At 69.5% G+C, this 13,562-nt stretch overlaps 1 protein-coding gene across 1 annotated transcript in view; it reads left to right on the top strand.

Annotated features, from left to right (window-relative positions):
• Positions 1–1,462: 1,462 nt before the first annotated feature.
• The window catches only part of SLC4A1 (solute carrier family 4 member 1 (Diego blood group)), a 48,948-nt gene continuing 36,848 nt past the window's right edge, over positions 1,463–13,562 (top strand). The window contains exons 1-21 of the mRNA XM_035347485.1: positions 1,463–1,544; positions 3,637–3,714; positions 3,794–3,887; positions 4,857–4,926; positions 5,020–5,120; positions 6,057–6,130; positions 6,366–6,543; positions 6,623–6,758; positions 6,849–6,989; positions 7,553–7,626; positions 8,317–8,501; positions 9,401–9,608; positions 9,712–9,915; positions 10,089–10,237; positions 10,701–10,895; positions 11,250–11,417; positions 11,564–11,653; positions 11,831–11,997; positions 12,096–12,349; positions 12,461–12,630; positions 12,825–13,123. Coding sequence (XP_035203376.1) covers positions 3,697–3,714; positions 3,794–3,887; positions 4,857–4,926; positions 5,020–5,120; positions 6,057–6,130; positions 6,366–6,543; positions 6,623–6,758; positions 6,849–6,989; positions 7,553–7,626; positions 8,317–8,501; positions 9,401–9,608; positions 9,712–9,915; positions 10,089–10,237; positions 10,701–10,895; positions 11,250–11,417; positions 11,564–11,653; positions 11,831–11,997; positions 12,096–12,349; positions 12,461–12,630; positions 12,825–13,123 — 2,975 coding nt within the window. The 5' untranslated portion in view covers positions 1,463–1,544; positions 3,637–3,696. The remainder of the gene's footprint in view (positions 1,545–3,636; positions 3,715–3,793; positions 3,888–4,856; positions 4,927–5,019; positions 5,121–6,056; positions 6,131–6,365; positions 6,544–6,622; positions 6,759–6,848; positions 6,990–7,552; positions 7,627–8,316; positions 8,502–9,400; positions 9,609–9,711; positions 9,916–10,088; positions 10,238–10,700; positions 10,896–11,249; positions 11,418–11,563; positions 11,654–11,830; positions 11,998–12,095; positions 12,350–12,460; positions 12,631–12,824; positions 13,124–13,562) is intronic.

The following is a 13,562-nucleotide window of genomic DNA, read 5'->3' as shown; positions in this document are numbered from 1 at the left end:
CCCCCCCACGATGCCCCCTCCCATAATGCCCACCCCCAAAATAATGCTCAACCCTCCCATCACCCCCCCGTGAGCATCACCCCCCCGTGAACACCCCCTCGCACGCCCCACCCCATGTGTCACCACCCCACAAACATCACCCCCCCAAACCACCCCATGACCTTCACCCCCCCCCCGATCATCACCCTCCCCGCATGCCCCACCCCAAATGGGTTGGGGGGGGGACACCCCCTTGCTCCCCCTTTGCCCCCCCTTTGCCCCATGCCTCAGTTTCCCCAGGGGTACAACAGGGAAAGCAAGGGGGGGGGTGGACCCCCCCCCCCCAAAAAAAAAAACACACAGAAAAATCAGCCTCACCCGGTGGGGAGGTGCCCCCCCCCCAGACACGCGGGGGGGGGGGCACACACTCCTCATTCCCCGCACAGCTCCCAGTGAGTGGGGTGCCAGGGACCCCAAAACCTGGGGGGGGGGGGGGAAGGGGGGGGAACCCTCGGTGTCACCCTGATAAGGCGGGGGCCGTTATCGCGGCACCCAGCCCGCGGCTGCGCCCCTCCCAGCACCGAGCCCCGCCGGGGCCAGCAGCCCCCCATGGCCCTGCGAGGGTCCCCGAGCTGGCGGGAGCGTGTGCATGCGTGTGCATGCGTGTGCATGTGTGCACATGCGTGTGCTCACGTGTGTGCACGTATGCGCGTGCAAGGCGCGCCCAGCTCACCTCCCTCCCTTTCCCTGCGCCCTGCGTGCTGGAGCAGCCTGGGCTGTAAGCGTGCGGCCCCACGCGTGCGTGCACACACCCGCGTGTACACGCGCGCGCGCTCCCGCATGCAGACACACCTGCCCATGCGTGTGCCGGCACACGGGCACTTGGAAATCTGCCGGCGTTCGTGCACTCGTGCGCAGGCGCGCGCGCAATTTGGGCACGGCTGCGTGCACAGCTTTGTGCACGTGCACACGCTTGTGGAAAGGTTCCTGCGTGCACACACAGGCGCGCACACCCATTCGCACGCGCACCCGGGCGTGCACGCACACCCAGGGTGCAGCCTGCCCTCAGCACACCGCAGGACGGACGCATCCCTCCGCCACCCGCGGGCCCCGCAGCGCCTCGTGCCTCCCCAGCCCGGGGGAACCCCATTTTTTATAAATCAAAATAAATAAATAAATAAATAAATAAATAAATAAAGAGAAAACCCCAAGCTCAAGGAGGGGAGAGGATTCCCGGGGATTCCCCGAGGGAAACCCGGAGCCCAAAACCCCGATAGCAGCTGCGGGATCGCGGGGTGGCCGCAGCGGGGCCGGGCAGCGTGGGGCAGCACCGCGGGCTGGGGCCGGGCGCAGCCGCCGAGGCGCAAGATGTTGCACCCCGATAACCTTGTTTACGGGGCCGGGGGGGGGGGGGGGGCGGCCGGGGGGGCCGCGGGGGGGGGGCAGATTAGGGGGTGAGCGTGACTCAGGGCATTTGGGTGCCTGCCCCGGCGGCGCGCGGCTCTTCCACCGTAGAGCCGGGGGCTGGCGGCGACGGCAGCGGCGTCCCCCGAGCCACCCCGAAGGTCGGTGCGGGGTCTCGGGGCGGGGGGCACCGCGGGGTCCCTGGGTGTAAGGGGGTGGTGGGGATGGGGTGGGTGGGAGCACCCGAGGGCGCCCACGTGGGGGCATCCGGCCCTGCGGGGTGCGGGATAGGGTCGGGAGGGTTTGGCGTTGGGTTGACGGGGTCCATAGGTCCTGCACCACCCACGCTGCGTGGGCGCCGCGCTGGGTGCATGGGGTGGGTGCCTGGGGAGGTGTGGGCACCGCGCTGGGTGCGTGGGGCGTGCGCGTTGGGAACTGTGGTGGGGGCACCAGGATGGGGGCACGGGATGGCCTTCGAATGTCCTTGGGCTCCATGCTGGGTGCGTGGGATGTCCTTCGGGAGGTGCGGGCTCCATGCTCTGCGGGGTGGCAGACACCGGCTCTGCAGCGTGCGCACGGGGTGCGTGGCGGGGGCTCCGTGCTGTGCACGGGGTGTGGGTTGTGTGGGGGCTGTGCCGAGCACGAGTGCTCGTGGCTGGAGGTGTGGGCGCCTCGTTGCACACCCATGCAGGAGGTATGGGTGCCCCATTGCACACCCACGCAGGAGGCATGGGCTGCCTCACTGCCACGCACCCCGCAGCAGGTGCAGACCCCCCAGGGGGGGTGACCTGGTTGCCCGGCACCCCCCCAGCCCCTCGCCCCAGCCTCGGGCCGCTGCCTGGCCCCCGGGGACCATGCGCAGGAGCAGGGGGGCAGCAAGGGAGCGGGGCGGGGGCCGGAGCCGCATTATCAGCGGGGCGCAGCGGGGCTGACGCAAGAGGCTTCGGGGCCGCAGTGGGGCTGGGGGGGGGGCAGCGGGGCCAGGGACCAGGGGGCCGCTGCCAAAGCGGGGCCAGGCGGGGCAGGAAGGAGGAGGCCGGGTCCGGAGCCAGCCATGGTTCCCGTGACCCCGTCACCGCTCCTGTGTCCCCACGGGTGGCTCCCACAGCCCCACGGTGGCTCCTCCGTGTGTGTCCCGTCCCGTCCCCCCCTGACCCCCCCCGGGGCTCCTGAGTCCCCATCGGGATCCCCGTGACCCTGCCGGGGTCCCCGTGTCCCCATTGGGGTCCCCGCTGCTGCCAGCCTGGGAGCGAGGTCCTGCGTCACCCTGGTGAGAGCTGGGGGTCCCGCTGTCCCCACCCCACCCCCCTCACCTTGACCTTGACCCCCCCAACCTCCCGCCCCCCCCCCCACGAGGGGTCCCTGGGCTGGGGCAGCAGGGGGTGTGGGGGGTCCCCCTGCGTGGGTGCCCCACGGGTGGGGGGTGCTGGGGCCGGGACAGGACCCCCCAGCTCCCCACGCGGCTCCTGCGGTGGGTGGGGGGGAGACGAAGTGGGGGGAGCTCCCGGGGGTGCTCCGGGGCTGGGGGTGCCCCACGCGCGTGGGGGAGGGCGCCCCCTGGCGGATGTCCCCTGGGGTGGCGGGGGGGTGCTGGGACACCCCCCCCCCCCCCGTGGGCGGGGGTCGGGGTGGGACCTGACCTTCAGGAGAGCCCGTGTGGGACCCCCCCCGTGGGCGTGGTCCCTACAGGACCCCCACCTCGGTGCGTGCACCCACGTGAGACCTGAGGCACACGCAAGGGTGGATAAAGGACCTGACCCCTGCGTGGGGCTCCACGCGTGCCTGTGGGGCCCGCCCCACGCATGAAGAGTTGTGGGACCCAGCCCACACGCATGGCTCCCCAGGGGGGACCTGGCCCACGGGTGGGGGTTCGCATGGGATCCCCGCTCACGTACACGGCTCTATTTGGGGTCCCCACTAAATGCAGGCATCCACACGGGACCTGACCCACGCATGAGGGGCTGTGGGTCCCAACCCACACGGCCCCACAGGGACCCTAATCCCTGCTCACCGCCCCCGAGGGAGCCTGGCCCCACGCATGGGACGTCCCTCGTGCGTGGGCACGGGTGGGAGCGGGACCCGGTGCCGCGTCCCGGCGGGCAGCAGCCAGGGCTCTGCCATCGGTTCCCACCAGCAGGGCAGGGCCCGGCTCCCGTGGGACCCCCCCCGGCCCCCAGCACGTCCCGAAGTGGACACGGGGGGGGCCCGATCCCTGCCCTAACGCTCTCTCTCCTCTCCCCGCACCGCCCGCAGGGCGCCGGCCCCGGGTGTTAATGTGCCGCCGGGCCGACGGCTGGGACGCAGCGCGGAGCCATGGAGGGGCCCGGCCAGGTAGGGAGACCCCGGCCCCGCCGCTGCGCCCCGGCCCCCGGGCTGCCCACTGAGCCCCCCCCTGCTCTCTGCCCCGCAGGACGCCGAGGAGACGATGCGGAGAAACCTGGACCCCGAGGGCTACGAGGACCCGGGGATAAAGGGCTCGAGGATGTCGCTGGAGGAGACGAGCAGTGAGTGGCACCGACGGGTGGAGGGGGGAGCTGGGGGCGCACGGGGTGGGGGTGCTACGTGGGGGCCAGCGGGGCAGGGGCGATGGGACCGGCACCGGCGTTGCATGGCTGGTGGCACTGCATGGGCACCGCTGTCAGATGTGCACCAGCTTTGCAGAGGTGATGGCGTTGCACCGAAGGGCATTGCATGAGCGGCGGTGCTGCACGGGCACCTGGGCTGCGCGGGGACCGGCACCCTACGGGCGCTGGCACGGCGTGGGCACTGGAGGTTCGAGGGCGCATGTTGCACGGAGTTCCGCGGGTGCCAGCGCTGCACGGGCACCGGCGTTGCACGGGTGCTAGCGTTGTGCAGGCAGGCTGCGTGGGCACTCAGGTTGCACGGGTGCATTGCAAGGGTGCCGGCATCACGTGGGTGCCAGCGCTGCACAGGCAGTGGTACTGCATGGGTGCCAGCGGTGCATGAGCACCAGCACTGCGTGGGTGCCAGCGGTGCACAGGCGCGTTGCACGGGCACCGGCATCGCAAGGGTGCAGGCGTTGCATGGGTGCCAGCGTTGCATGAGCACCAGCACTGCGTGGGTGCCGGCATGGCACTGGCGTGTTGCACGGGCACCGGCGCTGCATGGGTGCCAGCGTGGCTTGCTGAAACCCTGGAGGTTGCCGGCGGGTGCAGGAGACACGGCCAAGTCTGGGGACACCGAGGTCCACGGGTGGCGGTGAGGGGCATTCAGAGGGGTCTCGTTGCCCCTCTTCCTTGCCCGCAGCCAGGTTTTTGGGTTCAATGAAGCGGGGTGGCTCCCCTCCGGTCCCTGCCGGCTGCTGCCGTGCATCCCAAAGGTCTCGGTGTCCCCAGCCCCCCAGGTCCCCTCCACGGGGTGACGCCGGGTGGTGACGTTGGCCACAGGGTTGGGGTGGTGGCTGTCCCCGTCCCGCGCCCACCCGAGGTAACGCTGCCGCCCGTTCTGCGCAGGGGCCGGCGGCGGCACCGGGCCCCCTTTGGCCGCGCGGAGGGCGAGAGGCGAGGAGCTGGCGCCCCTGCGGTGAGTCCCACTCGCGGCTCGGCCCCGGGAGGCCACCGGCACCCACGGGCGCGCGGCGCTCACCCGCCCGTCCCCGCCGTGTGTATTTTGCAGCCGGTATTTGCCCAGCCACCGGGGATCCTATGACCTGGACGGGAGGAGGCGTGCGGCCGGGCCCCCCCCGGGACGGGTCAGCCGCCGTGGCGGAGGGCAGAGTGAGTGACCCGGCCCCGGCGTGTCCCCCCCCCGGCCCCGCTGCCGCCCTGAGCCCCGTGAGGCGGCCGTCACCCGGGCGTCGGGGCGTGCCGCGGGGTGACCGCGGCCGCTTGCCCGTAATCGCCCGCTGATTGAGGATAAATAAAGGCTTTGTTTGGGGTGAGGACAAGAACCACTCGGGGCTGAACGCCGGCTGGCGCTGGGCGGCTCGGCGGTGGCAGCGGGCCGGGACGAGGACGAGCTCGGCGCGTGCCCACGTGTCCTCGGGGACACCAGTGGGGACACGCGCCCGTCCCCGCTGGCGTGCGGGTGGCATCCCGGCAGAGCGGGATGCGGGCGTTTCGGTGTCACCGGGGCCTGGCGAGGGACACGGGAAACCGTGGTGGTCCCCAGAGCGGGCGCAGCGGGGACAGGGACGTTCTGCCCCCCCCGGGGGCTGTACCGGTGTTTACTGTCAGCAAAGGCAAAGTGCTGCGGGGTTTATGGTGCACACAGGGCGTGGGGCCGGCCCCCCGCCCACACCCAGGCTTTATAGGGCAGGAACGCACGGGGAGCACGGGAGGTGGGGGGGCACAGGTAGGCAGGGGACAGGGACAGGGGACACTGCGCTCTTGGGGTTGGGCTGGTTGGGGACAAACTGTCCCCGTCTCCATCCCCGTCCCCGTCCTGGTGCACCCCGGGGTGCGGGACCGGGGCTGAGCCGGCTGCGGGGCAGCGCGTGGCCTCATCCAGCCCAGCACCGCACGCTGTCCCCAGGGGCTGTCACCCTGCCCCGGAGTGGGGGACCAGCAGGGCGGAGGTGACAGGGGGACACATCCAGCAACCCCCCAGCTGGGTGTTGGGGGTGGGGGCGATGGGGGGGACGCCTCTGACAGACCCCGGGGGGCTGGAGGGGGGGTCAGGACCAGCTAACGCGGCGCTGGCTCCGCTCACAGCTCCGTCGGTGACCGATGTGGACCTGGAGGCGGCGGGGAGCAGGCGGCTCGTGTCCCGGTGGGACACCCATGAGGTGGGTGCTGACGCCCACCCGCTGGGTGCTGTGCGTGCCCCCGGGGACCCCCCCCCCCTTCATTCCCACTCCCGGGGAGGGCAGATTGCTGCAAGGACGGTGCCAAACCCCGGAGACACCGGGACCCGGGGGTCCCATCCGTGGTGGGTGGCACCGCTGCAGCTTTGGGACCCCCGGGGATCCCCGGTGAGGGGAGGGGGGGGCGGCTCTGACACCCCCGTGGCTGCGGCCGCAGGTCTACACGGAGCTGCACGAGCTGGTCATGGACAGCAAGAAGGAGCTGTGCTGGATGGAGGCCGGCCACTGGCTCCAGCTGGAGGAGAACTTCACGGCCGGCGGGGACTGGGGCCAGCCCCACGTCTCCTTCCTGACCTACCGCAGCCTCCTGGACCTGCACCGCGCCCTCGCCAAAGGTGGGGACACCGCCGGGGCCCGGGGGGAGTCGGTGGGGACCCCCAGGGGGGTCGGTCGGTGACGGTGGCGTCCCCGCAGGCGCCGTGCTCCTCGACGTGGCGGCCACCTCGCTGGCGGCCGTGGCGCACGTGCTCATCGAGCAGATGATCTACGAGGGGCAGATCAAGCCGCAGGACAGGGAGGACATCCTGAGGACGCTGCTGCTGCAGCACAAGTACAGCCGGGGACCCTAAGGGCTGGGGGGTGGGGGGGGTCAAGGGGGGAGCACTGTCCCACCTCACGCCGTCCCCCCGGCTGCTCGCAGGCACCCCAGCGAGGCCGAGTCGGTGTGGACGCTGCCACCGGCGCAGCTGCAGCGCTCGGGCACGGTGCCGGTGGAGACGGAGCAGCCGCTGCTGCGGGAGCACCAGGCCCTGGAGATGCGGGCGCTGGACGGGGCCGAGCAGGCGAGCACGGGGGGGGGGGGGTCCTGGGAGGGGGCCTTGGGGTGCTGGGAGGGGGGGATCAGTGTGCAGGGAGGGCACCCACAGGCACCCGTGGGCACCACACGCCTGCGGGTGGCTCTCGCCCTGGTGTGCGCGGACGTGCTTGCACACCAGGCGTGCACGCTTGCAGGCGGAGGCACGCACTCAGAGCCGCGCTTCTGGGGTCCCAACCGTGCACACGGGCGCGCTGGGGAGGGGAAGGGGCGGAGGGGGTGGTGAGGGAGCTGGGCTTGCAGGGACGGAGCAGGAGATGCAGGGGACATGTGGGGGACACACAGGGGATGGAGCGAGATGTGGGGGATATGTGGGGGACACACAGGGATGGACCGGGACACGCAGGGGACACAGGGGACACACGGGGGATGGAGCAGGACATGCGGGGAGGACACAGGGGACATGCAGGGGATGGAGCGGGACACGCAGGGGACACGCAGGGGACACGCAGGGGACACGCAGGTGATGGCTTGGGACACGGGACAGCCACCAGCTGACTCCTGCCATTCTCCTGCCCGCAACAGACCCCGAGCGGGACCAAGTCCGGGCCCCAGCTCCCTGAGAAGCTCCCTGAGGACGCCGAGGCCACGCTGGTCCTCGTGGGTGAGTGCCCGGGGTGCTGCGGGTGCAGGATCAGGCCCGCAGCTGGGGGGGGGGGGGGGGCTTTGCTGCCAGCCCCTTGCTGCCTCGCTGCTTGCTCACTTGCTGCTTTTCTTGCACTTTTTTCTACTCCCCCCCCATCCTCAGCCCTTGCCACCTCCTGCTCTGCGCTGCTCCCTGTCCCGTGTCCCTCTGTCCCCTTGTCCCTCTGTCCTCTGTCCCGTCTCCCTGCCTCCCTGTCCCCATGTCCCCGTGTCCTCACGTTCTCAGTTCCCCACTCATGTCCCTATGTCCCTCATGTTCCTATGCCCCAATGTCCCTGTGCCCGTGTCCCCATGTCCTCATGTCCCTGTGTCCCCATGTCCCCGTGTCCCTATGTCCCCATGTCCCCATGTCCCTGTGTCCTCATGTCCCCATGTCCTCATGTCCCTGTGTCCCCATGTCCCTGTGTCCCCATGTCCCCATGTCCCCATGTCTCTGTGCCCCATGTCCTAACCCTTTTGTCCCCCCACATCCCCGTGCCTCTGTGTCCCTGTGTCTCCACGTAACTGTCCCTGTGTCCCCATGTCCAAATGTCCCCATATCCCAACATCCACATGTCCCCACGTCCCCATGCTCCTGTCCCCACCTCCCTGTGCCCCACGTCCCCATGCCCGACCCTCCCTGACCCCGTCCCGTCCCCCCCTCCCCCAGGCTGCGCAGCCTTCCTGGAGCAGCCGACGCTGGCCTTCGTGCGCCTGAGGGACGCGGTGACGATGGACGCCGTCCTCAACGTGCCCCTGCCCGTGCGCTTCCTCTTCGTGGTGCTGGGCCCCGACAGCCCCCACGTCAGCTACCACGAGATCGGCCGCACCATCGCCACCATGATGTCCGAGAGGGTACGGCCCGCCTGCCACCGCCCCGGCACCGCCACCGCCACCGCCACCGCCTGCCCCTGAGCTCCCCAGGGTCCCCAGCCTGGGGGCTGCAGCCTCTAGCAAGGCTTGTCACCCCCTGCCACATCCTTCTCTGTCCCCATGTCCCTGTGCAGCCCTGTTCCCACGTCCCTCTGTAGCCTGTCCCCATGTCCCCATACAGCCCTGTCCCCATGTCCCTCTGCAGCCGTGTCCCCATATGCTCCATGTGCCCATGCACCTCTGTCCCCCTGTGTCCCCATGCCCTGGTGGCCCCGTGCCCCCATATCTGCCCATTCCCATGTGTGCAAGGACCTGTGGCTCCATGTCCCCCATGTCCCCATATTGCCATGTCCCCATGGTCCTGTGGCCTCATGCCCTTGTGTCCCCGTTCCCCTCTGTCCCAGCGAGCACATCCTCTGTCCCTGTGTGCTCCCATGGCCCTGTGTCCCTGTGCCACGTGTCCCCCACGTCCCCCCACATCCCCCCATATCCCCATGTCCCCCCACATCCCCATGTCCCCCCACATCCCCATGTCCCCACCCCTCTGTGTCCCCCTGTCCCCAGGCTCCTGTGTCCCCACATTCCCAGGTCCCCGTGGCCCCAGTGCCCTCAAGTCCCCATCCGCCAGTGTCCCATGTCCCCATCCCACTGCGTCCCCATGTCCCCAGGTCCCTGTGTCCCCACTTTCTCAAGTCCCCACGACCCCGGAGCCTAAAAGTCCTCATGACCCCAGTGTCCCATGTCCCCATCCCGCTCTGTCCCCATGCCCCCGTGCCGTGTCCCCAGCCCCCCGTGTGCCCCCACCTCCACAGCCCCCCGTGTGCCCCGTCCCCACGGGGGTTGCGGGGTCGGCCGACCTCCATCCCCGGCCGTCCCTGCAGGTTTTCCGCCGCGACGCCTACCTGGCCGAGGGCCGCCAGGACCTGCTGCGGGGGGTCGAGGACTTCCTGGAGGCCAGCATCGTGCTGCCGCCCACCGAGACCCCCAGCGAGCAGCACCTGCGCAGCCTGGTGCCGCTGCAGCGCCAGCTGCTCCGCCGCCGCTACCAGCACCCCGAGAAGGCCCCCGAGGACTTCCTGAAGGAGACGTGTACGTCCTGGGGACACCCCAGAACCCCCCCACCCCCCCACCACCGGGTCCCCTCGGTCCGGTCCCCACGGCTGGCGGGACGCCCTTGTTTGTGTGTCCCCAGGGACCAAGAGCGAGGAGCCGGAGGACGATGACCCCCTGCGCAGGACGGGGCGCCCCTTCGGGGGGCTGGTGCGGGACATCCGCCGCCGCTACCCCAAATACCTCAGCGACATCAAGGACGCCCTCAGCCCGCAGTGCTTGGCCGCCGTCATCTTCATCTACTTCGCGGCGCTGTCCCCCGCTGTCACCTTCGGAGGCTTGCTGGGTAAGGGGGGGGACATACATGGGGACGGCGATGTCCCCTGGTTGGGCGCATGGGGTGTCACCGCCTGCAGCGCCGTCCCCAGGGGGCTCTGCATGGGGTGCCAAGGGGTGTGGGATGGGGGGCACACGGCGCTGTGTCCCCCCCCGGGAACCAACCGGCTCTGCCCCCCCCAGGTGAGAAGACCAAGGGCATGATGGGGGTGTCGGAGCTGCTCATCTCCACCTGCGTGCAGTGCGTCCTCTTCAGCATCCTCAGCGCCCAGCCCCTGCTCGTCGTCGGCTTCTCGGGGCCCCTGCTGGTCTTCGAGGAAGCCTTCTTCTCGGTGGGTGCTGCCCCCCGCCCGCGGGCACCCCCTGCCCCCTGCCACGCTCGCGGTGTCCCCGTGTGCCCCAGGGGAGGCATGGGGTGCTGCACCGGGGGGTGGCACCTGGGGGATGGCACAGGGGTGATGCCACATGGATGGTGCCTTGCGGGTGAGGTGACACGGGGGGTGCTCCGTGGGTGATGCCATGAGGGTGGTGCCACATGGGTGACGGCATGGGGGTGATGCCACACATGGGGTGACACTTTTGCGATGCCACCTGGGCCATCCCACACAAATGACACCGCAAAGAGGAAGCTACATGGGGGATGCCACATGGGTGACACCACGCGGGCGATGCCATTTGGGTGCAGCCAAGCGGGTGACCCCGCTGGGTACCCCAGGGGATGCGGGACCCCCACAGAGCCCCGTGGTGCCACGGGGGGCACAGGGGGCTGACAGGGCCGTGTCCCCTCGTGCCCAGTTCTGCGAAGGCCAGGGCTTGGAGTACATCGTGGGACGGGTGTGGATCGGCTTCTGGCTCATCCTGCTGGTGCTGGTGGTGGTGGCCTGCGAGGGCAGCTTCCTGGTGCGCTACCTGTCCCGCTACACCCAGGAGATCTTCTCCTTCCTCATCTCCCTCATCTTCATCTACGAGACCTTCGTCAAGCTCATCACGGTGAGGGGCGCAGGGGCCGTGAGCAGGGAGGGGGCTGCGGGGTGGGGTCCCCATCTGGGTCCCGTGTGCTCACAGGCTGCAACAGGGACGGAGCCGTCCCCGCAGCATTTTCTCCCCTTCCCCAACACCTTCCCACCCTGTCCCTCTCTCTCTCCATGGTTTGGGTTTGGGGCAGGGGCTGGTGTCCCTCACCCAGGAGCTGCTGGGGACCCCCTATTTTCACCCCCGCCCCCCAGCTTGGACCCTCCCCTTGCAGTCGGTTGCAGCGGGAAGGTGTCACCCTGGGTACCCGTGGGGACACCTCGGGTGCTGCCCCGTCCCCCGGCCGTCCCTGACCGCTCTCCCCCTACCCAGATCTTCAGGGCGCATCCCCTGCAGCGGGTCTACAACGTGCAGGCCACCGTCGCCCCCGACGTGGCCGAGCCCAACACGGCGCTGCTGTCCCTCGTCCTGATGGCCGGCACCTTCTTCCTCGCCCTCTTCCTCCGCAAGTTCAAGAACAGCGCCTTCCTGCCCGGCAAGGTGGGCACAGGGGGGCTGCAGGGCTGGGGGGGACACCGGGGGCACGGCATCGTCACCCCCCAAACACACACACACACGCAGGGGGACCCTTGGGTGGGGACAGGGGACGTATGGGTGGGCTTACCGTGGGCACGGTGTCCCCGCAGGTCCGGCGGCTGATCGGGGACTTTGGGGTGCCCATCTCCATCTTCATCATGGCGCTGGCTGACTTCTTCATCAAGGACACCTACACGCAGGTCCGGGGGGGGGGGACGGGACCCCGGCTGTCCCAACAAGGGGACACGGAGCTGGGTGGGGTGGGGGGGAACCGGGGAGACCCCAGGGTGCAAGCAGGGGGGTGCCAAGGGCTCTTGGGTGCCTGTAGGGTGCCTCAAGCCCCCTGCTGCTCACCCCCCATCTGTGGTCCCACGCAGAAACTGAAGGTCCCCAAGGGGCTGGAGGTGACCAACGCGACGGCCCGGGGCTGGTTTATCAACCCCATGGGGAAGGAAAACTCGTTCCCCATCTGGATGATGTTCGCCTCCGTGGTGCCCGCCCTGCTGGTCTTCATCCTCATCTTCCTCGAGACGCAGATCACCACGTGAGGGCAAGGGGGAAGGGGACACGATGGCGGGGTGGGGACGGAGGGGACCTGCCCTGGGAACCTCCCCAACCCACTTGTCCCCTCTGTCCTTGCAGCCTCATCGTCAGCAAGCCCGAGAGGAAGCTGGTGAAGGGCTCGGGCTTCCACCTGGACCTGCTGCTGATCGTGGCCATGGGCGGCGTGGCGGCGCTCTTCGGCATGCCGTGGCTCAGCGCCACCACCGTGCGCACCATCACGCACGCCAACGCGCTCACCGTCATGAGCAAATCCTCGGCGGGGGGCGAGAAGCCCCAGATCCTGGAGGTCAAGGAGCAGCGCATCAGCGGCCTGCTGGTGGCCGTGCTGATCGGTGAGCGCACAGGGAGAGGAGAGGGGGCACGGGGAGAGGAGAGAGAGGAGACCCCCACCCCACCGTGCCGCTGCCGTGGTCCCTGACCGCTCCGTGTCGTTCCGCCCCCAGGGGTCTCCATCCTGATGGAGCCCGTCCTGAAGTACATCCCGCTGGCCGTCCTCTTCGGCATCTTCCTCTACATGGGCGTCACCTCGCTCTTCGGCATCCAGCTCTTCGACCGCATCCTGCTCCTGCTGATGCCCCCCAAGTACCACCCCAAGGAGGTCTACGTCACCCGGGTGAGCGAGCCTTGGGTCACCCGGGGGGGGTTTGGGGGCACCCTGAGCTGGTCCTGCCATTGGCTGGGGCTCCCCAAAAAGCCTCCTCTGTCTGTCCGTGCTGTCGGTCCTGCCACCCCCCTCCCCTTTTCCCACCCCTCCGGGATGGGTGCTGGAGGCTGTCCCCGCCACCCTGACCCCTTTTGTCCCCGCAGGTGAAGACGTGGCGGATGCACCTCTTCACCCTCACCCAGATCCTCGTCCTGGCGCTGCTGTGGGGGGTGAAGGCCAGCCCGGCCTCGCTGGCGCTGCCCTTCGTCCTCATCCTCACCGTGCCGCTGCGCCGCTTCCTGCTGCCCAGGATCTTCCGCGAGATCGAGCTCAAATGTGTACGTAGCCCCGGCACGGGATGGGAGCCACCAATGGGTCCCTGGCCCCGGCCCCATGCCTTCCCTATCTCCATCCCCATCCCTGTCTCCGGCCCATCCTCATCCCTCTCTGCATCCCTGTCTCTGTCCCTGTCCCCATCCCCATCTCTGCCCCCATTCCTGACCCCTCGTCATGCCTCGCTGTCCGTGTCCCCACCACCATCTCCATCCCCATTGCTGTCCCCATTCCTATCCACTCCCTGTCCCTGTTCCCATCCCTGTCCCCATGGCTGTCCCATCCTCACCTCCCTCCCCATTCCTGACACCTCCGTGTCCCCACCCTGTCCCCATCCCATTCCCACCCCTATCCATCTCCCTATCACTGTCCCTGTCCCCATTCCAAATCTCAACCTACTCCTCATCCCTGTCCCCATCCATCTCCCTGTCCTTGTGCCTGTCCCCATCCTCATCCCTGTCCATCACCATCCCAATCCCCACTCCATCCATCTACCTCTCCCCTATCATCATCCTCATTGTCATCATCATCCTCATCCTCATTCCTGTTCCCACCTCCATCCCCATCCC

Source organism: Oxyura jamaicensis, chromosome 27, assembly GCF_011077185.1.
Source record: "Oxyura jamaicensis isolate SHBP4307 breed ruddy duck chromosome 27, BPBGC_Ojam_1.0, whole genome shotgun sequence".
Taxonomy (NCBI): domain Eukaryota; kingdom Metazoa; phylum Chordata; class Aves; order Anseriformes; family Anatidae; genus Oxyura; species Oxyura jamaicensis.
This window is presented reverse-complemented; position numbering and strand designations above follow the sequence as displayed.